The 23,887-nt window shown below is 41.6% G+C and overlaps 2 protein-coding genes and 1 pseudogene across 5 annotated transcripts; all 3 read left to right on the top strand.

The window, feature by feature from the left end:
* Positions 1 to 5,986: 5,986 nt before the first annotated feature.
* On the top strand, positions 5,987 to 8,509 carry LOC103935148. Of its 3 annotated transcripts, XR_007252065.1 has the most exons (3): positions 5,992 to 6,611; positions 7,443 to 7,688; positions 8,251 to 8,509. XR_007252065.1 is itself a non-coding variant. In XM_048567686.1 (2 exons), the coding sequence occupies exons 1-2, from the start codon at positions 6,167 to 6,169 to the stop codon at positions 7,087 to 7,089; spliced, it is 495 nt and encodes a 164-aa protein (XP_048423643.1). In that variant the 5' UTR covers positions 5,987 to 6,166; the 3' UTR covers positions 7,090 to 7,436. The 3 variants fall into 3 exon arrangements, 2 of the variants coding, with proteins under 2 accessions (XP_048423643.1, XP_048423642.1); XM_048567686.1 differs by lacking the exons at positions 7,443 to 7,688; positions 8,251 to 8,509 and adding an exon at positions 7,040 to 7,436 and having other exon boundaries at positions 5,987 to 6,611; XM_048567685.1 differs by lacking the exon at positions 8,251 to 8,509 and having other exon boundaries at positions 7,443 to 7,834.
* Positions 8,510 to 9,585: 1,076 nt separating this feature from the next.
* Positions 9,586 to 11,977, top strand: LOC103934583. Of its 2 annotated transcripts, XM_048567684.1 has the most exons (2): positions 9,586 to 11,606; positions 11,640 to 11,977. In XM_048567684.1, exons 1-2 carry the CDS (start codon positions 10,846 to 10,848, stop codon positions 11,815 to 11,817), a joined length of 939 nt encoding a protein of 312 aa, XP_048423641.1. In that variant the 5' UTR covers positions 9,586 to 10,845; the 3' UTR covers positions 11,818 to 11,977. The 2 variants fall into 2 exon arrangements, with proteins under 2 accessions (XP_048423641.1, XP_009342617.1); XM_009344342.3 differs by having other exon boundaries at positions 9,586 to 11,977.
* Positions 11,978 to 14,076: 2,099 nt separating this feature from the next.
* LOC103935156 lies at positions 14,077 to 18,536 on the top strand (annotated as a pseudogene).
* The last annotated feature ends 5,351 nt before the right edge of the window (positions 18,537 to 23,887 follow it).

Below are 23,887 nucleotides of genomic sequence, written 5' to 3'. Positions count from 1 at the left end.
CAAAATGCATTTTTGCATGGGTATCTGAATGAGGATGTATATGTGAGACAACCATCGGGTTTCATTGATAAACATTATCCTAATCATGTTTGCAAACTCTAGCGAAGTTTATATGGATTAAAACATGCACCGAGGGCCTGGTTTCAGAGGTTATCTGATTTTTTTACTTCAATTGGGGTTCCAAGAGTCCATGTGTGATTACTCTCTGTTTTTAATCAAAGAGGAGTCTATTTGATCTTGTTAATAAATGTTGATGACACATTGCTCACAGGGAACAACAACACTAAAATGTCATGGTTAATCAAGAAGCTCAGCACGTTATTTTCCATGAAAGACTTCGGTCCATTAAGTTATTTCTTGGGTGTTGAAGTCACATATTTTGGTGATCACATGCATCTGACACAATCAAAGTATGCTCTTGATTTGTTGGAACACACAAATTTTACAAATGCCAAGCCTATTGCGACTCCAGCTCCTGCAAGAAATAAACTCAGTGTCTATGATGGTGAACCCTACAAGGATGAAGAACAGTATCGAAGCGACGTTGGTGCTTTACAATAATTATCTAGGTATGCCAGTTTATGCATTCACCCAAGGATATCCATTGGATGGCAATTAAACGTATATTACGTTACTTGAAGGCCACGTATGATCATGGTCTTGTATACAAGGCTGGTGGTGTACAACTACATGCTTTTTCAGATGCAGATTATGCGGGCAACCCAGATACACGCCACTCCATTGACGGTTTTTGTGTTTATTTGGGATCAAATTTAGTGTCATGGTCTTTGAAGAAACAGAAAAATGTCTCCAGGTCTAGTACAGAAGCCGAGTATAGGCAGCTTGCATACACTACCTCTGAGTTATCTTGGTTACGCTCATTGTTCAGAGACCTGCATTTGAATCTTCTCAGGCCTCAAACATGGTGTGATAATGTTTCCTCCATAGCCTTAGCTTCAAACCCAGTGTTCCACTCGCGCACGAAACATTTAGCAGTAGATTATCACTATGTCTGGGAGAAGGTGGTCCGTGGAGAGCTTTTGGTAAATTTTATTTGTTCCCAAGATCAGATTGCTGACCTATTTACAAAGGGTCTGTCTTCATCACGTTTCAAGTTCTTAGTGTCCAAGCTTCATGTGGTTGCTCGACCAGTCAGCTTGCGGGGGGATGTTAGACCAAGTCAGACTTTTCAAGCATCAAACTCTAGTTCAAACTCTTCAGTTGGGTATTCTAAAGTTCAACCGTTATCCAAGGACAAGTCTGTTAGGTCTAAGTTTGATAGCTCTGTATCATTTGAAATTCAAACTGTGCGTGTAAATGGGGTTTTTCAAAACCCTTCTGTAATCTGTTGACTGATATAAATACAAGCAATCCATCATTGTGTGGATATGCAAATTCAGCTGAAAACCTAAGGTCTTCTAAGTTTAACAGTGTTCAGGTTGCTAGTGTTTGTTTTGGTTGTTTTGTTGGGCTCAAAAGTCTGCTTCTGTAGAAAAAGGTATGTAGGCTAAAAATATATTGATACGTGAATGTGGAAAAAATGGAAGATAATGTTTTTTTTCTCATTATCTTTCTCTACAAGATTACAAGGATATATATACATGATACAAGTGTGTAGATAGGACAAGGTAGCCGTCCTAGTGTGTAGGTAGGACAAGGTAGGACGGTTGTAGGACGACTTGACGGTTGTAGGACGGCTAGTGTGTAGGTAGGACAAGGTAGGACGGCTGTAGGACGGCTAGTGTGTAGGTAGGACAAGGTAGGACGGCTGTAGGATGGTAGGACGGCTGTAGGACGGCTAGTATATTCCTTATTTGTCTAACACTCCCCCTCAAGTTGGAGAGTGGATGTCAAGAACTCCCAACTTGCGTAACATACCCGAAAACTTTTCTTTCCCAAGAGGTTTGGTAAACAAGTCTGCCAACTGTTGTGCCGTACCCACATGCTTGGTCTCTATTGTGCCATCTACAATCTTATCTCGTATAAAGTGACAATCCATCTCAATGTGACGAGTTCGTTCATGGAAAACAGGATTGGCAGCTATATGTAACGCTGCTTGATTATCACAAAATAAAATGGAAGGACCATCCAAAGGAATGTTCAAATCCTTCAACAAAAAACGAAGCCAAACTATCTCGCAACAAGCACCTGCCATGGCCCTATATTCCGCCTTTGCTGAAGAGAGCGAAACGGTTTTCTGTCGTTTCGTCCGCCAAGAAATCAAAGAACCGCCCAAGAATACACAATACCCAGTAGTCAAACGACGAGTGATAGGGCAACCTGCCCAATCAGAATCACAAAACGCAGTTAACTTGGTCTGGTTGTCAGAACGAAATAATAAACCTTGACCTGGAGTAGCCTTCAAATAACGAACAATACGAAGCGCAGCATTCATATGAGATATCCTTGGCTCGTGCATAAAACGGCTTAGAACATGCACAGAATAGGTGATATCCGGCCGAGTGATAGTGAGATATATTAACCGACCTACTAATCGTCGATACTTTTCAGGATCCTTGAGAAGTTCTCCTTTATCAGATAATTTTGTGTCATCCATAGGAAAAGCAATGGGTCGTGCTCCCAAAAAACCATAGTCCTTGAGAATCTCTAATGCATACTTGCGTTGAGAAATATAAATCCCTTGTTTGGAACGAGAAACCTCAATACCCAAAAAATATTTTAAATCACCAAGGTCTTTTATCCGAAAATGATCATGGAGAAAAGACTTCAGAGAATTAATGGCACTAGCATCATTGCCTGTAATCACAATATCATCCACATAAATGAGCAAAGCTGTGAAAGAAATACCAGACTTTTTAGTGAACAATGAATAGTCAGCTTTGGATTGTTGAAAACCGGCAGAAATGATGGCACTAGTGAATTTGGCAAACCATTGGCGAGAAGCCTGCTTAAGACCATAAAGTGACTTGTGAAGGCGATACACAAGATTCTCCCCCTGTCGCCGAAGACCAGGAGGAGGAGACATATAGATTTCTTCATGTAAGTCACCATGTAAGAAAGCATTATTAACATCAAGCTGATGAAGAGACCAAGACTGACTAGCAGCAAGAGCAAGAAGACAACGCATCGTAATCATCTTAGCAGTAGGAGAAAAAGTGTCATGATAATCAATACCTTCAGCCTGAGTGAAGCCTTTAGCAACCAAACGAGCTTTGTAGCGGTCAATAGAGCCGTCGGAATTGTGCTTGAGTTTGTACACCCACTTACAACCAATGAGAATTTTGCCAGGGGGCAAGGAAGTTAAAGTCCAAGTAACATTAGCATGTAAAGCTTGAAGCTCCTCAGTCATAGCACGTTGCCAATTGGGGTCAGTGGCAGCCTCGGCAAAGGAGGAAGGCTCCACAGTCCGACTGACAGAGTTAATGTAAGAAAAATGCCTGGGAGAGTAACGGTGATAAGAGAGAAAATTACAAAGTGGATATCGCGTACCTTGTGTAGAACCGGGTTGCGAAGTCGAAGATGGGTGGGATGGCAGAATCACCTGCGAGCAAACGTAGTCTTTTAAATAGGATGGAGGTTTATGGGCACGGGAAGAGGTGCGGGGAAGGGAGGAGTGGTAGGTAGTGGGGGGGTAGGGATGTCCGTGGGTAAAGGGGCATGGGGAGGAACGGGTAATGAGGCAGCAAGGGAATCTGTGGGAGGCGTGGAAGGGGAGGAAGGTGGAGGATGGTGAGGCGTCGGGGCAGGAAGGGGTGGGTTATATGTAAAGTCCAGAGGGGGTGGGATGGGTAGGGTAGGCGAAGAGGATGGGATAGGAGGGTGAGAAACGGCATAAGGGAAAGTAGTTTCGTGAAAGATGACGTCTCGACTAGTGAAAATGCAGTGATTGTCGAGATCGTAAAGGGTATAGGCCTTTTGTCCATGAGGATAACCGAGAAAAATGCAACGATGAGCCCGAGGGGAAAATTTGGTGGTGGGAGTGACAGAGGTGGCATATGCCAGACAACCAAAGACGCGGAAGTGGTCATAAGATGGGGTTTTCGAAAAGAGAACCTCAAATGGGGATTTATGATGGAGAAGACGGGTAGGGAGACGATTGATGAGATAAGTAGCGGTAAGAACACATTCCCCCCAAAACTTGATAGGAAGATGGGATTGAAAACGAAGGGCGCGAGCGGTTTCAAAAAGATGACGATGTTTTCTTTCAACAACGCGGGGTATAAACACAAGAAGTTTGTAAAAGCACCCCATGATCAGAGAAAAAACTACGAAGAGATAAAAATTCACCACCATTGTCAGTACGAATGCATTGGATGGTAGTGCGGAATTGGGTAGTGACATAAGCAAAAAAATCCTTAATTAATTGTTGAGTGTTGGATTTATGTTTCATGAGGAAGATCCACGTAAAGCGAGAAAAATCATCCACAATGGTTAAGAAATAATGAGCACCAGAAAGAGAAGATTGACGATTCGGGCCCCAAATATCACAATGAATTAAAGCAAAAGGGAAAGTTGATGAAATTGAACTCAAAAGAAAAGGTTGACGAGTTTGTTTTGCCAACGGACAAACATCACAAATATGACTAGAATCAAAAGTACAATTAAGAGAGCTAGATGCTAAAGCTTGCAAACGAGTGGAGGAGGGGTGACCAAGACGCCTATGCCAGAGGGAGGAGGGGATGGTAATGAAGTTGCAGAGAGGTTGACGGGTGGGGAGAGAAGAGGTAAGGGCCACAAGGTAATACAGATCGCCACGTCGCTTACCCACACCAATCATCGCCTTCGAAACCAAGTCCTGCAAAACACACCAAGAAGGAAAGAAGGTTATGGAACACGATAATCCATCTGTAAGTTTACCAACCGATAAAAGGTCCACTCGGAAATTAGGGACACATAAAACATCCTTCAAAGTAACTGATGAATTTAAAGGAAGAGTGCCGGTAAAAGTAATGGGAGCGGAAGCACCACTAGGCAAAGAAATAGGCGGCAAATGTGAAGGAGAACGATTAACCAAACATGAGGCGGAAGAAGTAATATGATCCGTAGCACCACTGTCAAGAATCCATTGACCATGACGAGAGGTGACAGGTAACAAACCTTGGGCAAAATCAGTAGTAAGCACGGCATTGGCCTGAGGAGGGGTGGTGGTGTCACGTAGAGCAGCTAGAACACGGGAGTGCTGCTCGGCAGAGAGGTCAGGCATGGCAAGCTGCAAGTCATGCAAAGTGGGCTGGGCCCCGTGCATTTGGTGGGTCGCTGGAGTAGAAGAGGAGGCGGGGGCCTGGGTGCCTTGCACGTGATGGGCCTGGGTGAAATTATGGGGCCGGGAAGCAGAAAACCGTGGCTGCCGGGGAGGACTTGAAGGTGCATGGCTGCGGGAAGAACTGGAAGCAGTGGCACGGCGCGGTGGTCGCCACGGTTGGCCATGGAGGGGATGGCCAACGGGATAGCCATGAAGTTTATGGCAGGTGTCTCGGGTATGATAATCAAAATTGCAGTAGGTGCAGTGGAGGGGAGGACGAGCAGAGGAGGGACGGGACGGGCCACGAACAGCCATGGGAACGGCAGAGAAAGCTGCCGAGAAAAAAAAATTAGGGCTAGGGTTATAAACCTGCTCTGTATACCATGTAGAAAAAGGTATGTAGGCTAAAAATATATTGATACGTGAATGTGGAAAAAATGGAAGAGAATGCTTTTTTTCTCATTATCTTTCTCTACAAGATTACAAGGATATATATACATGATACAAGTGTGTAGATAGGACAAGGTAGCCGTCCTAGTGTGTAGGTAGGACAAGGTAGGACGGCTGTAGGACGACTTGACGGTTGTAGGACTGCTAATGTGTAGGTAGGACAAGGTAGGACGGCTGTAGGACGGCTTGACGGCTGTAGAACGGCTAGTGTGTAGGTAGGACAAGGTAGGACGGCTGTAGGACGGCTTGACGGCTGTAGGACGGCTAGTATATTCCTTATTTGTCTAACAGCTTCGGCTTTTGTTTTGTTTTGCCAAACTCGACAGCGGACAGCCCGTAAAAGCAGGAAGCAAGTGGAGTACCAAAAATGTCCCCAGACTGAAAGCCCAACGCTCCTCGCGGCCGACGTCGTGGGTAGGTGTGACGCTGGATAAATAGGAGATTATAATGTCTTGCACTTGCAGAGAGAGATGCCATTTCTTCAGTTCCAGTGAGGACTGAAGTGCTTTTTCAATGTGGCAATTATTTGCCGCAGCTGTTGCGGCCTCCACCGGACTCCTCGCCGGAAAACACATCTTCTTCAAGCCCACCGCCGTTCCCGATCACAATTCGGAGCCTCCCCATCCAGACCCCAATAACCCCTCCTCCGCCTCGCCATTTCAGTCTCAGCCGCCTCCGTGGGAGATCAACGACTTCGAGGAGCAGCGAGAAGGGACCATCTTTAGGTTTTCGAGCGAGGCGGCGTCGGGTCAGGGCAGGAGTGGGACCCAGTTTTTGATGAGGATGAAAACCGGTTCAACCGGGTCGAAGAAGAAGAAAGGGGTTGATGCTGAGGCTGAGAGATCTAATGGTGTGGAACAGAGGAGGACTGCTAGGAGAGGGGTTGGTGTTTGCTTGAAGAGGAGGAAGACTGGGAAGAATGTAGCTGCTGCCAAATGTGGATCGTCTTCTTCCAAAGGTTAGTTTCGCGCTTTTCCCTTTCTTACTCGTTTCTGTTTGGTTGTTAAGAAAATCACGAGGCAAAAAAAATGGGGGTTCTACTAATTGACGTTGATCATAGAAAATTATGAACTTTTATGAATTATAATGCTGCTGATTGCTGAATCCTGTAAAATTGTGAGTATTTCGCCAACTTTTCGGAATTTAAATCGAATTAGGCATGCAAGAAGTAAATTATTGATGGAATTCGGTCCCAATTCCCAATTGTTTATGATATTTCAACATCAGTGTGCACAATGTAGGCCCTGGGTTGCTTGCTGGGTTTTTTTTAATTTGGGATTTTATGAAAAGCTTTCCTTTCGAAAAGTTTTTCTTGTTATGCTGATTGTATGTTATTGCAATTCTGGTTGCCATGTTCAGATAAGCTAATTGTACATGTTTCAGTAGGTTACATTCTGCAGGCTGGCAGCGCGCAACCTTGTACAAATTCTTACTGATGGTGCTTAGTGGTTCCAAATGGATAAAAAGGAGATGACTCAATCCAAATGATTAAGTGATCATAATTGTCAAGTGATCCTTGAAATTTGCTCCTGAAATCCTAATTAAGTAGAAAATCATCAAAGCATTCGATCTCATTTGTTGCAATTTTGACTCAACACATCCTTTAAGAACAAAATTTCTATCCAAGTTTTGATCAGCATTATTTTAGTAGGCTTCTAAGCTTTTCCTTGGGCTTGAACCTTCGAGGATTTTGTTAGTTTGGTTTTTTCAGTGTCACAGTCTACAAACATAATATTCGAGATTCTATGAGTTTAACATTTCAATTTACTTCTTGTTTTATACTCTTCAGATTCGACGTTTTTTAGTTGGGGGCTTAATGTTGGGATCATGTACGTGATGTCTGCTGGAAAAGTCCAATTTTACTGTATCTGAGGATGCGGAATGTGCTAGTAGTGTCCTTACGGAGGAGCAGGACCCACATTCCGAAGTAATGGACATGGATTAATTAGAAGCAGAACTTGAGTCTGAATTGCAAAGACTTACATGGTGCGCTACAAATACTCCTCGCCATGAGGGATTGAGTAATCTGAGTCAGGTCAGTTTTTAAAGGTCATTATATTTTCTTTGAATAGGTTGATTTAACTTACAGAGATGTGCCTTTATGCTGGTGCTATAATCTACAGCTGATAATCAAGTGTAGAATATACAATTTAGTAGTGTTTTGAAAATGTTTGGAAGCCAGTTTTGCGTTCTTAGTTAAATATAATGGATGCTGAACCAACAACTTTGTCCTAGTTATTTACCAAGAACAAAAGAACTACATACCTGTTGGATCGCACTATCTCCAAAACTAATCGCCGCTAAGAGTTCAAGTTACAAACTTCATAAATGACTTGATCATTTCGAGATATACGGATTGTAATTTTATTTTTTTTTGGGTCGACCAATGAACAGGCAAATGCCACTGTAAATGCGTAAATGGGGAACTTCACGTTCAAACTCTCCATATTATGATTAGATTATTTTTAGATATGAGGATTGTAATTTTGTTCATTTTGTTGGTCGACAAATGAAATGGCAAATGCTATTGTAATGCCTAAATGATGAAATTCACGTTATGCTGGCCTAACTGATTTTTCCCTTCTAATACCATTCAGGACATTGTCTCTGAAGTTACAGCTCAAGGGTTTCATGACCTAGAGGGACAGTGTTTCATTACTCAGGAGTTCCATGGAGTATTGCCAGCTCAACTAGATCAGAAACTATGCCATGTGCTCATCGAACAGCAGGAAAGCCAAATTGTGGAGCTGGAATCTGAACTGCATTCAGCCCAATCAAAACTCCAACACAAAGAAACTGAACTGGAAACATTGAAGGACTGTGTTAGACGCTTAACCGAGTTATCGGTTGGAAATGTCTCAGGCAAGACTTCATAATCACCTTTTAAGACCTCTCTCATTTTCGTTAGTTAAATTTTCTTGCTCTATTTGGTTCCACAGCACTCTAACGCAACATTGTTTCCCAGATGACGAAAACGAAACTAGCATTGGACGAGCAGACCACCAATTGGAATCACAACATGGAGGGATGTGAGTCAACAAAACCAACGGTTGGGATGAAAAGACCTATTGATTCCGAATCTTGAAGTTACCATGCTTGATGAAATTGTTTCGTAATAGGACTTAACATCCCGTTGTAGGTAAGTATCTCTCGTCGCATAGTGTCACATCCCGGTCCGGGGTCCACCACATCCTGGGCCCGCTTCACCATCGTAGCATAATATTGTCCGTTTTGGGCCCCGACTACGTCCTCACGATTTTGTTTCTGGGAACTCACACGAGAACTTCTCAGTGGGTCACCCATCATGGGATTGCTCTCGCGAGCTACTCGCTTAACTTCAGAGTTCCTATGGAACATGAAGTCAGTGAGCTCTCAAAAGGTCTCGTGCTAGGTAGGGATGAGAATATACATATAAGAATCACTCCTCTGGACGATGTGAGATCTTACCCATTAGAGCATGAATTTAGTAATTCACTAATTTTTATCGTCACGAGTGAGCCCTTTCAATCTAAATCATAGCAGCCCTACATTTCTTGTGCTGTATAACATGGCAATTGTTATTAGTACAGCTTGTGGCACCCTACATTTCCTGTGTTAATAGTCTGAAAACTATGCAGTTGCTTTTCTTGCATTCTGAAGGCACAGGTAATATCAAATTCTCATATGCTTATATATTTACCAAGTGATTTCTAAAATTGCCAGTTGACTTTCTTGCCATGCCTGTTTCTGAAACCCAGGTTGACTTTTTGTTTTCTTGTTGGGGCAAGGCCATGTAATTTACTGATCTAGTAGCCCCCAGTCACATGTGAAATTACTATATTGCACCTGGGAACTGTGTAAGTTGGTACGAACTGGGTAGGGCAGAGATGGGAAAGTAAAAAGTGTAGTGTGAGAGTATTGAAAACTCTAGTGGCGGTGGTGGTTGGAGAGGGAATTGATAGGAAAGTAGTGGAGCCATTCAGTGGCGTGTTGGGAGAATTTTCCTTTGCCTTTGCCTTTCCCTTTCATATCAAGGATGATTTATTTTGTGTGCGTTTCAGAGTCTCTCGCTAAAAGAGTAGTGTGGGGTGGTCGCGTTCGACACAATAATTACAATAAGTTTATGAAGGAGAACAACTTACATCAAATAGGTTCATTGTTATGTAACGTCTTTGTCTAATAATATATTGTCATGTGAAAAAAAATTTGCACATAACAATACATCATTGGACAAGAGACACCACATGGCAGGGAACTCGTTTCATGTAAGTCATTCTTTCTATGAATAAGAGAAATCTTATGCAATTGGGATACTAAGATGATGGTATTTCAAGTTTATCGTGTATTGCTAGTCTGCCAAGTGTTTTAACTAACTCACATAACATCGAGGGATTCGTTTGATATAGATACAATTTTGGCCTAATTGGATTTCTTTCTTTGTTTCAAAAGTGTTTGAGGGAAGGAATTTAGAGGTACTTTTCAATTAAATGGTTTCGAATGAGCAATTTTCTTGTGTTATTAATCTAAATTACGTAAGTACAAACTATAAAGGATGTGGAAAGGTTAAATTGCACAAATCCACCACATGGTTTTGTCGTAGATCAATATTACTTGCTCATGTGTTGACCCTTTGTGGTTAAGCTCGTTGTCAATCTCAATCAACTTCGAGCTTCACATCTAAATTCTCTCTAATTCAAACAAATATGTGCATTATTTACACAGATAAAAGGATTCTAATGACACTTTCTTCGCTAATAACACGGAAATGGATAAATGATCACCTAAAATTAAGTACGGATACTTCGAAACACCATATAATTTGAACTGAGAGTTGGATTCAACTTGATATTGGTCGAGCTTTAACTGTAATGATTTCTGCCTTGAAAAGTAGGCATATTATCAATCACCATTCAATCAGGAGCCAGTCCAAAACACCAAGCACCACCCTACCAAACAAAGCCTACAACCTCCTCGATTCATACAAAAATCTTTACAGTCCATTCACCCATCCGTGCAAAGATTAAAATACCAAATTCACACTCCCCAAAACAAAAGAAGCAAACAAAAGGAATTGAAAGCTAACACAGAGCTCTCCACAGTCACCCATTTTCCAAGAGAGAAAGACAGAAAGCTGCTTTCGTTCTTCTGAAAAGCCTGAGGAAACCAGACCCAAATCTATCGTTGATTCGGATTGTTATTCGGGTTGGACGGAAATGAAGCTCTCTGCAAAACCCATGTCGAGTCCGGGTCGGACGGACAAGTTCCCGCCGCCGTTGGTGAGGTTTCTGAGGACCAATGTCGGGAGCAGAAGCAGAGGCCGGTTGCGTTCGAGCCCAATGTTCGTGAGGAAGAAGAACACACCCGCCGTTGAAACACAAGAGCCGTCGTCTCCTAAAGTCACGTGCATGGGGCAAGTCCGAGTCCGGAGGTCCTCCAAGCAAGGCGGTTCGCGGCCCCGGCGAGCTAGAGGAACTACCGGAGCTCCTTCCCGACGGCGATCCAAATGGATGCGAACCGCCCTGTTTTCCCGCCATTTTCCCGGGAAAATCAAGGCCAAGTCTTTTCGACCCGTGTGGCGCAAATGGGTACCTTTTTTTCAACTGGGTTTTTGCAGAAAGGGAGAAGTCAAAAAGGACCCACCAAAGATTGAATCGAAATTTGAAGACCCAATTGAAGGTTGTTCAGATGGGGAAGATTTTAGCGAAGAACAAGGAGACCAAGAATTCGAAAGAAAAGCGAAAGCTTTCGTCGTTTCTCCTTCTTTGTCCACGCCGCCGAAGAACGCCTTGCTGTTAACCCGATGCAGATCTGCGCCTCACAGGTCGTCGTCTCTGGCGAGCAGATTTTTGGGTTCGCCGGTGAGAGCCGAGAAAACAGAGGAAGAACAGAAACCCACGTCGGAAAGGCAGTCGATTTCGGATGAGGAAGCGAGATTGGAGTCGGAGAGCGAAGAAAAGTTTGAATTTTTCAGGGAATTGGAGGGCGAAATTCGAGAAAGAATGGCGAAATCGGCGAGCATCGAAGATAAAGACGGAGACTTCGGCGGGTCGGGTCGGCCGCTGATACTGACAAGGTGTAAATCGGAGCCGGCGAGAACGGCGGCGGAGAAGCTCGACCCGGAGTTGGGTTTCTGGAAAACGAGAAGGTTGGGAATTGTTGATTCATGCTCACCGAGTGTTCTGTGATTAATTATTAGTTGTTAATTAGTCTCATTAGTGTTTAATTCGTTTTTTAATTTTTTGGTGGCTGAATTAATGAAAATTTATTGATGATAGTTGTCTGATACCATATTTACAGTGATTAAATATTGGAAGTGTGTATATTCACATCTATGGTCGCACGGAATCTATCCCTCTCCTCTGTAATTAGTCCTTAGTAAATATAAAAACCGCCGTATAGTGGTAGCTGAAAGTTGAAACAGTGAAATTGCTTTTGCTCTGTGTTTGTTATACCTAGCTTTCCGTTGAAAAAGCGACTTATATATATGAAACGGACTTATTGAAAGAGCATTTCAAATTGGACTTACCAAGAGCAACATAGCTTACTTACCTCTCTATCCAACTTAACTTTTTAAGAAAAATTAATTAAAATAGTTTAAAAACTTTGAGTTTTAACGTTAAGGACAAAATAAAGGGTAAAGTGAATTGTACCAAGATTGATTTTTTAGTGTAAAAATATGATTTTTCGTTAAAATGAACAGTATCAGAAATTTTTCGATAAAATTCTTTATTGTTCATTTAATGTCAATCCGCTTAATTTCTGAAAAATTTTCCGTTACTTTAATTGTCTGTTTAGCGTTCTTCCAGTTTTACTTGGCATATATCTTCGTTATTAAGACTCAAGAGTCATGAGCAGCCCCTCATGGTTGTCGTCATGGACAGCTTTACTTAATACCGTCTTTGGTGCCATTGAATTGAAAATTGAGTTCAGTTTCTGTTCTCGAATTTCTGAAAAGCGCTCTCATGGAACTGTTTTCAGTGTTTTCTTTTCTTTTTGTTTTCTTTTGTGGTAATGTAGGGGGCTTGAGTACTGTAATGCGTACCCATTGGATACTCTGACCTACTTTTTTATTTGGTGACGAGTTAAGCTCATATACTATTATTAGTTTCAGAAGGTGACTACTTCTGCATTTAATACATGTTTGCTTGGAAGTTGTTTTGCTACACTAAAATACTATACTTGGCGGATATTTTATACTCTCGAAATTTTAACCGTTAAATTTTTAGTATAGTGATCAAAATCTACTTGTCTTATACTTTGAACCGCTATAAAATCTTTTATGCATGGGTTGAATTTGCTTGTTCAAAACAAAAACACATTGAGGAGATAATAAGGGCTCCAATATATAGCTCGACTCGTAAATGTATGTGTGAAACATGAATTCAAACTTTGTATGTGAGAATCCAATGCAATGCGCTTGGTGCGCACGAAAGTACATCTTCTCGACCCAATGCATTGCGTTGACTCTTGTAAAGAAAAACATGAATTTCAAACTTTATGAATAAGAATCTAACTTAATGAGCTTTACTCATACAATACATTTTTTTTCACCTCATAACTGCTCGACTCACGTGATGAGTGTTATTAAAAGAACATGCATATATCTACTGCATGCCCTATGCTATGCCAAGAAAGGGTATGTGCGCACACAAAATCAAATTTTTCAAGCTTCAATTGTAAAATTTATACAACCAAGTGGTCGGAATAATATATATTTATCACTAATGATTAATCTAAGCTTCACTATTGTATAAATGGAGTGGGATGCCACGTCACAATAAACCTGTTTTATGTAAGTTGATTTCCATTACGATTTGTATGGACATAATATTGAGTCTACCACTAGCTATAAACCTTATGAACATAACGCGTATGAACATAATGCATCAATCTAGGGTCTAATTGTTTTTAGCCGCAAACTTAATAGATTGAGTTTGAATGACCCGCTAAACCCATTCGCTGCCAACTCTAGACTGAGATGATAGATTAGTCGGAGGATCACCTCCAGGCGTTGAAAAAATGACATAAGCGACCAGAGAATTTTCACCTTTCTTGTTTCTTCACATGCATTGTATTGTATTAAGTTTCAACTGAAAGGGATCCTCTTCGGATCCCTTTCTCCTAATCCACCAAATCAGGGAATTCGTGCCATTGAAAAATGATCCAACGGCTGAAGTTATTATAACTTTTAAAGTGGACCTCTATTTGTAACTGTTGAATCAAATTTCAATGACACGGATTCCCTGATTTAGTAGATTAGGAGGAAGGGACCCATAGAGGATCGCTTTCTAGTTTCAACTACTCACTTATGACATTCATTTCCAAAGTGGACATTCTTTTTCTGACTGGTCAACAGTTGCCAATTTATAAGGTCCTAGGTAGCTCAACTTTGTACTTCGAAAATTTTTCCCGCTCGTCGACTAGAACTGGAGTCTGAACGGATCATGACAGCCTTCTCAGCCCTCATCTTCTTCTTCTTCTCTCCCATTTCCGCTCTCGACTTTCCTTTCAACTTCATCTCCAACATCACCAATGGCACCGACCTCATCCTCATCAACGATGCCCAATTGGACGCCGTCGCCATCTTCCTCACAAACTACACCAATATGTACACCTTCAGCAGCGTCTTCCACCCAACCAAAATCCCCATGAACCCACTTCTAACTCCGGATCCGTAGCTTCATTCTCCACCTCCTTCGTCTTCTCCATTCTCCCGTAGAACGCCTCCACTCGGAGTCACCCCCCCCGCCCCGCGGACGCTCGTGGCAACCAATTCTTCGGCCTCTTCGCCAATGCTGCCATTCCCTTCATTGGCCCTCTACTCGCTGTCGAGTTCGACACGGATAAAAACATAAAATTTAACGACCCAAATGCGAACCACATCGGAATCCAACTCAACGACATCAAATCTGTAGTCATGGCCCCGACCGGGTACTATAGCTCAACCGGAGGATTCGTCCCAATCCAAATGCGTTCGGACCAAAATGTCCGGGCATAGATTGAATTCGACAAAACTAATTTCGAATCCAACATCACCGTCGCCCTTGCAAACATGTTACGGCCTTCTCTGCCGACGCTTACTTACAAGGATCCGAAGATTGTGAGTTACGTATCGGCCGAGATGTTTGTTGGTTTTTCAGCTTCCAAAGCAGAGTCGATTGAAACCTAGAGGGTTTTAGCTTGGAGTTTTACTGACGTCAGCGTTGCAAGAGAGATTGCCTCGATGAATCTTCCTGTTTTTCAGCTGGGTTCGTCGTATTCTTCCTTGTCAAATGTGGTGCTTGCTGGGATTGCAATCGGCTGTATTGGTTTTGTGTTGATTTTAGCATCAAGATTTTACTTGTATCAGCGGAAGAACACGACGGAAGTTGAAGAAATCGATGAGATTGAAGATTGGGAGCTGGAGTATTGGCTGCATAGATTCTCGAACGAGGAACTGAGCTAGGCCACTGGCGAGTTTTCAAACAATCAGCTTTTGGGTTCCCGCAGATTTGGGAAGGTTTACAAGGGGACTTTATCAAATGCCGCCGCAATTGCCGTCAAGTGCGTCAACCACAACTCGACGCAAGGGGTGAGGGAGTTCATGGCGAAGATCGCAAGCATGGGGCAGCTGTTGCACAAGAACTTGGTCCAAATGCGGGGTTGGTGCAGGAATGGAAACGAGTTAATGTTGGTGTACAATTATATGCCCAATGGGAGCCTCGATGGGTGGATTTTCGACAAGCCAAAGACTGTTATGGGGTGGGAGAAACGGCAACGCGTGGTGGCGGATGTGGCGAAAGGGCTGAATTATCTCCACCACAGGTGAACCAGATGGTTGTTCACAGAGACATCAAGTCGAGCAATATTTTGCTAGACGTGGAGATAAGAGGGAGGCTTGGGGATTTTGTGTGATACCCTATCCTAAATTTGTTGTATTTTATTGTATCGAACATATGAAATTACCAATTTGCCCTTGAGGCATGAACGTTGACTTTCATAGACGGCCTCAACGTAATGCATATTACTAATTTTCTTAGTTTATTCTTATCGTACTCATCGCCATGAACGCGTAGGCACAGACAGATTTGAATTTGAAGTTATAACGAAAATTTTACGTTACGAAACGTCGAACGTTTTTCGAATATTTCGTGTTTCATTTTTAGTGACCTAATTTTGTGAGCCAATGGGACCCACTTTGGATTTTTTTCCCCTTTTCCTTCCCCCTACTCGTGAGTCCCATTTCCCTCTATTATTTCTAAAAATATCTCCCTCTCTCTCTCAGCTCTCTCTTATTTCTCTTCTCTTTCTCTAACCTTCCATCTCCGGGAAGGCAACACACAAACAACAACGACAACACTCCCACCACCAACCAAACCAAGAGCACCACGAGCTTCGTTTCATCCTCACGAGCCCAGAACACCCAACCTCACCTTGAACTTCCTTTTTGGTCGTCGGGATAAAACTCAAGTCGGGCAGTGACCTTTCAAGCCATTTTCTGGCCAAACCATGAAAAATTAGCCAATGAAAAGGTACCAATCTCTTCGTCTCGTTTAGAAGTATGATTTTCGTTTTTGAATCACTTGATTTCGTTGAGTATTGAAGAAGTTATAAACTTTTAAAGTTTACCCAGTTTCCGGCGACCTCTGAGGCTTTCGAGCCATTTTCCAACCAAACCACAGCTAGTTAGCCATCAAGGAGGGTACCAATCTGTTTGTCTCATCCCGAGGTATGATTTTTGTTTTTGAATCACTCAATTTTGTTGAGTATTGACAAAGTTATGAACGTTTAAAGTTTACCTAGAAATCCGGCGAGTTCCCCAGTTTTCCCGCGGACCAGTCATCTTTCAGGCCATTTTCCAGCCATCTCCGGCAACCATTATGGCTTCCAAATAGATATAATCTTGTTCTACACTTTTCTAGCTTTGTTTTGATATATTATGGGTCGCATTTGATTAAGAAATGAGTGAGTTATGAAGTTTTGAAAATTGTCCAGATTTCCAACCAAAAACCCAGTTTTCCAGTGACCGGCATGACCCGACCCATTGACAGTTGACCCACTTTCGTTGACCTTTTGACCTGTCAACGTTGACTTTTGGTTGACTTTTTTGGGTTTCGGCCAGGACCCCTCCTAGACTAATTTCGACATCCTAATTCCAAATCCATGCTCTGTTTTCCTAAATTCAATCGTTTTAGTAGAGTTTTATTAATTGGTCCTTTTATGTGCTTAGGTGTGTTTGTTAGTGGAGACCCAGTCCTCTCTAATTTGAGTGGCTCTTCGGCGACGGAGTATCTATAAGTGGACCCTTTCCAAAAATGCATTATTTTACTACTAGAAATGCATACATGAAAAACATGATTTTATGATTATGTTTTATGAAACGTTTATGAGTAAATTGGATTTATGCGGTATGAAATATCATGCTTTATCAGATTTACGTTCTTTGAAAGATTTATGATTTTATACTATGAACATGGTTTATGATGATAATTTGAGCTAGAACGCTCCTATGAATTATGATATGATGTTTGAGCTATTGAGCTTCAATGAGATATATTTTGGAAATATTATGTTTATGATTTGTTGTGCTTATATATGCCTACGGGCGAATTATACTTATATATGGCTTTGGTCAGGTGATGAAGGGCCTACGGGTGAATGATACTTATATATGGCTTCGGTCGGGTGATGTAGGGCCTTTGGGCGAATGAAGATTTATATGTCTACGGGCAGGTGATGAAAGGCCTTCAGGCGAATGAAGATTTATATATGCCTTTGTTATACCACTATTAAGCACATTATATATGATATATGTTTTATGAAAGTTTTATGGCATGCTAGGGTATTTGGAAAACCTATTACTTGTTATGCTATATGAGTTTTCTAAACTGGGGGTTAGTACGTTGAAGAATAATTGTTTTAGTATTACATATATATAAACTTGGTCCACTCATTTTTTTGTTTTGCACCCCCTCTGAACTTAGAATTGAGGCATACAATCCTGACGTCAAGGCACTCTCGCATTGGTATCTTTGAGTCCTTTCGGTGTAGGACCCATTCCTCTCATAATCGCACTTTCTAATATTCCTTTCGCTTGTATTTCGAATTAGTAATATGCTTTGAACATGTTCATGCATTATCACTTTTAAATTGTTGGCAGTTGAATATTCTCCTTTGGTCCAGTGACCCGTACCTTGTTACTATTATTTTGTTAAGGTTTGCATTTGGATATTATATTGCGAGGTTACGTGCTACAATTATATGCATGTTTCACATGTTCTTAGTATATGCATTCATTAAATAGCTTGCGTCACCCCTTGGGTGTCATGACCATCCTGTTGTTCTTCGAACACCGGGATCGGAGCGTGTCATTTTGGGTTGGCGAAGCTGTACCGGCACAGGGAATTACCCAACGTGACACATGTTGTTGGGACGTTGGGGTACTTGGCACCTGAGTTTGCAACTGGGGCGATGCCCGCGGCGGCAAGTGATGTTTACAGTTTTGGCATGGTGTTGTTGGAGGTGGCGTGTGGAAGGAAGCCGATTATGATGAAGGCCGAGGAAGATGAGGTGGTGTTGATTGATTGGGTGAGGGGGTTGTATGCTAGAGGGAGGGTGGGCGAGGCGGCGGACTCGAGAATACAAGGGCAGTATGAGGCGAAGGAGATGGAGACCACTTTGAAGCTTGGGCTGGCTTGTTGCCATCCTGATCCTATGAGGAGGCCTAACATGAATGAAGTTGTTTCAGTTTTGGTTGGTGAGGCGACGGCCTCCATCACACCCGCCGTAATAGTTGTCTAAATTGGCAAGGGGTGATAATAGTATTGGCGGCGGAGACGGCAATAGTGATGATCAGTCTATGGAAGTGAAATCAGTGTCGGAAGTGGCACCACTAGTGCAAGGAGCATGTTGTTTACAAATTTGAAGCTCCAGAATGCTTTCTTGTTGTATTATACCAGCCTTGTTGTCATAAATTTGAAGCTCTAGAATTTGACATTAAAATATGCAGATTGGAAGTTTGGAATTCCGCATTAGTTTACATGTCACTTAAAAATGCTTCTACTTGTTTTGGATGATGGAACTGTTCTTTTCTCTTTTTATTTTTATTTTCACAAAGGTTTGAAGGCTTGGTTTCACAAAGAAGGTGTGTGCTAAAGTTTGCAGACGAAATTTACATAGCATCCTCTGCTCTGCATGTAGAAGCAAAGGCTTTGTTTTGTGGTTGCAAGTTAACCTCAGAAGTTTCAGTGCAAAAACTCTATTGAATCTGCTTCTCGACAGCTTTCAAAGAGCAAAGTGGGAGTTATTCCCTACCCTTTCCAGGATTATGGCGGTAAGCAATGGTTTCCGGTCGGTGTCGTGGCGCAGGGTTCCAAGAACAGCAGATGCTTTGCACCGATGGCAAGTCAAAGGATGCGAGGTGTAGTCTGGTATGACAGTTGGGGATGACAATTCTAACCATTAAACCCGACAACCATGGATAACTGCCCGAATGGATTGGATTTGGGTGTGAAAAACCATCTTCTTTGGTCAATGTCATTCCCAGAGATGGGTTGCCTTGTCCTCTATCTTGATAGGAACCATGTAGACCTAGGGTTGACGTTCTATAGCTAGACATCTTCCTCTTGTACCCTAGTTTTCTTCCTTGGTGGCTTAATGAATTATCCTATCCCTTGGACCAAAAAAAAAATTCAAATCATATATTGTTACTTCATGTATTGAGCAATTAGACATTAGACGGAAAAGGCCACAGGATTGGGATTTTTTAACCCTAGAATATATGTTTGGTGATTCAAATAACGATTCTTGTTGAGATTGAAAACAAAAGAGCCAAGGCCTTCTACATGCATTCAAATAGTCTAGCATGCGATTGATGAACCATGCTATACAATTTAATGGCAAATAAAATATAATAGGCTCTAGTACCATACAAGGTAAATACACTTAATGGCAAGCATGATCACAAAATACATAAATAGGCTCTAGTACCATGCTATACAATTTATATGATTTTTCTTTATAGTTTCGAAGTATTTATAGAACAAATTGTTGAAAATAAACTGATGGACAAATAAAATATAACTATGAACATTATTTTATTAAAACAGATTGTCGAGACGGCTACAATCGAATAACTACATCTTGGAGGGTGTATTCAATTGGAAATTTGAGAGATTTTAATAGATTTATAAATTCATGGATTTTTATGGAGTTTAATTGATTTGTAGAGATTCCACATAAAATTTTAATTCACTAAGTTTTATAGTTATATTTTATTTCTGCAACAACAATATAGGGCTTAGAAGTTCACTAAGTTTTTGAATTCGATCTCTGTTTTACTTCTCGTTGAAAAGCAGAATCAACTGTTGATGAAGAATCATCAAGCTTGACCTATTGGGATGACTGCTGTGCCTGAAGCACACTATAACACAAACAAACGCCCAAAACGCCAAAATAGACACGGTAGGGGCTGCCAAAAGCCATTTTGTCAAGGTCAACGAGCCAAGGCCCATCTAAAAGAGGAAACAGAGCCCAAAAGCGCCCTAACCTCTCTCGCAAAGCCCCAAACTTCAAGAATAAAAGTAAAGCACCTGAAACCATGGATACGGATATATGTTATCGCTGTGGTTCAAAAGACCATTGATCCCGTGTTTGCCGAGCTTCCCAGAAGGTTGTAGCTGAATATCAATCTCATCGTAAGAAGTTTGAATCAAACTTTGTGCAAGTGGATGAACCAGAAAGTACCAAGATGGAGGTTTCTGACCTTCAAGAGGCTATTACCTCTATGGAAGATTAGAATCTTAGACATTAACTATCTTTCTAGTTGAAATTTAGACAATGGGGCCGAATTCCACCTAGTGGTTGAACTCCCTTTTGGTTTTTGGTTTAAATTTTGAACAATTTTCCTTTTATGTGTGGATTATTTGTTGGTGATTTATTTTTGGATATTAAGTTTTTGATTAATTACCATCCTTGAATACTTAAAATTATTTTGAATGGATATTTGTTTTTAGAACTTTTATGCATATGACCGATTCAAATTAATTTTCATTCTAGGTATGACTAGTGGGAAAGTTAATTGTCTGGCAGATAGTGCAACCACGCACATCGTTTTGCGTAAACACATCTGTTTCACTAACTTCATACCTAAGAATGCACCTCTGACAACCCTCTTAAGCCCATCCAACCTGATCGAAGGATACGGTAAGGCATGTACAATGTTGTCCAATGGTACTATTTTGACCATTGATGAGGAACTTTATTCTCCACGTTCCAGAAGAACGTTGTAGAAAATGGACATTTAAGATAATAATTATCACACTCAAACCTATGTAGAAAATGAAGTTGAATTTTTGTGCATAACTTCTTACGAATATGGCCAGAAGCGTATTATAGAGAAGATGAAGCGTATCCCAAGTGATTTGTATACTACAACCATACGCCCCCTAGAAAGCCACTGTGTGGCCAGCCTTACCTCTGGGACTGCGCATGAAATTACACTTTGGCATGATCATTTAGGATACACTGGACAAACAGCGATGTGTCGTATCCTCAAATCAACACACGAGCATCTACTAACCTGAAGTTTAGGTTCGATTCAAAGAATCACAATTAAACTTGTTCTATAGGAAATCTTATTATTAAGCCTTCTTAGGACAAGATTCGTTCGAATCCTCATACTTTTCTACAAAGGATTCAGGGGGACATTTATGGACTGATTCACCCTCAATGCGAACCATTTAGATATTTTATGGTTTTGGTTGACACTTCCACATATTGGTCACACGTGTGCTTGTTGTCCATAAGGAACGCTACATTCTCCAAACTATTGGCTCAGGTTATCAAGCTCAGGGCTCACTACCCTGATTATCCTATCAAATCTATTCGATTGGATAATGCTAAAGAATTCACATCTAAAACTTTTGATGACTATTGCATATCGGTTGGGGTTGAAGTTAAACATCTTGTACCCCATGTTTACACCCAGAACGACATGGCAGAGGCATTCATTAAGCGCTTACAAATTATTGCTTGATCTTTGGCCATATGTACGAAGCTTTCGATTGCTGCTTGGGGCTATGCAATATTGGACGCAGCCATGTTCGTCCGCTTGAGGCCTGTTGCGACCCAACCATATAACCCCCTTCAGTTGGTTACCGGATACGAACTCGACATATTACATCTTCTTGTTTTTTGTTGTGCAGTCTATGTGCTAATTTCACCGCCCTTACGTACAAAAATGGGACCTCAGCGAAGGATGGGAATATATGTCGGATATGATTCACCTTCGATTATTCGTTACTTAGAACCTTTGATAGGCGATTTGTTTACCGCTCGTTTTGCGGATTGTCACTTCTATGAAACAATCTTCCCGTCATTAAGGGGAGATAAGAACGTCGACGTTCCTGATGAACGACGTAAATTATCGTGGAAAACTCCCACTTTGTGTCATTTAGATCCCCACACCGTTCAGTCTGAAACTGAATGCAATGCATATTAGATCTCCAGAGCATAGTTTAGAGCATGCTAGATGCTTTCACCGATCTAGCGCGAGTGACAAGATCACATATTCCAGCTGCGAATGTGCCTGCAAAGATAGAAGTACCAAATGTACGACGAACTTCCTTCCTGGAGGCCCGAGACACCAACTTTGGAAATCCACGTAAATTAGCGGCTAGCCAATCATCTGCCCTTACACAAAATCATGGCAGACCTCTTGGTTCAAAGGATTCACACCCCCGAAAGAGGAAACCCACGACACAGGCACCTGAAGAGCCTACCGTGAATCCCACTGTCGCCTACTCATTCTATCCAACTCATGAGGAAATTCTAGACTAGGAAAGCGTCCTTGAAGAGATGCATCCACCTCCTGAGAATCATGAGATTTCGGTCTATTATGCTAGCTTAGATGATGTGTAGTGTAGAAATGAGATGATCGTCGACGATGCAGTAGCTACTGAGATCATGTTGAGCGATGACATTGAACCCCGTTATGTTGATGAATGTCGACGCATAACTGATTGGTCAAATTGGAAAGAAGCAATCCAAGTCAAACTTGATTCGCTTGCGAAACGTAAGGTGTTTGGACCTGTAGCTCTTATTCCTCCACATATGAAGCCCGTTGGTTACAAGTGGGTTTTTGTTCGGAAGCGTAATGAAAAGAACAAAATTATGCGTTACAAAGCTCGTCTTGTTGTGCAAGGCTTCTCACAATGTCCCGGGATTGACTATGATGAAACTTATTCACCCCTTATGGATGTGATTACTTTTCGGTACTTTATCAGTTTGGTAGTTTTCAAAAAACTGAATATTCAACTAATGGACATAGTACCAACGTATCTCTATAGGGATCTTGATACGGAAATTTATATGAAACTTCCCAAAGGACTTACATTGACTGGATCAAATATTTCCAAACCTCAAAACACGCTCTCAATTTGGTTGAAGCGTTCACTCTACGGTTTGAAGCAATCTAGAAAAATGTCGTATAATCGTCTGAGTGAGTATTTGACTAGTCAGGGATAATGAATTATGCCCTTGTGTGTTCATTAAGAAGTCACATTTTGGTTTTGCGATTGTTGCTAGTATATGTCAATGACATGAACCTCATCAGAACTCCTGAATAGCTCGCGAGAACTTCCGCGCACCTGAAGTCGGAATTTGAGATGAAAGATCTAGGAAAGACTCGATACTGTCTCGGTCTTGAGATATAGCACCGTTCACATAGAATCTTAGTACATCAAACAATCTACACCCAGAAGGTGTTGCGCCACTTTAACGAGGATAAAGTGAAGCCATCGAGTACTCATATGGTCGTTTGATCGCTAGATGCAAAATGAGATCCCTTTCGTCCAAAGGAAGATGATGAACAAATTTTAGAGCCTGAAGTTCCTTACCTAAGTGCGATAGACGCTTTATTGTACTTAGCTTAATGCACTAGACCTGACATCTCCTTTGATATTAATCTTTTGGCAAGATACAGTAATGCATTTACACGCAGACACTAGACTAGTGTTAAAAACATTTTCCGCTACCTTAAAGGTGCTACGGATTTGGGCTTGTTCTATTCATATGGATCCTCGAGTGATGCCGCACCCATTTTCTCTCGAGTCAATTCTCGTCTTGTTGGTTATGCCGACGCAGGATAGTTATCTGATCCGCACAAGCACGCTCTCAAACAGGTTATGTCTTTACCGTTGGAGGCACCACAATCTCTTGGAGGTCAATTAAGCAGATCTTAGTTGCCACTTCGTCTAACCATTTTGAAATTATCAC

Source organism: the organism of the source record quoted next, unplaced genomic scaffold (assembly GCF_019419815.1).
Source record: "Pyrus x bretschneideri cultivar Hongxiangsu unplaced genomic scaffold, Pyrus_bretschneideri_v1 Contig45, whole genome shotgun sequence".
Classification (NCBI taxonomy): Eukaryota; Viridiplantae; Streptophyta; class Magnoliopsida; order Rosales; family Rosaceae; genus Pyrus; species Pyrus x bretschneideri.
The sequence above is the reverse complement of the archived record's forward strand: the minus strand, read 5'-3'. Positions and strand labels throughout refer to the sequence as shown.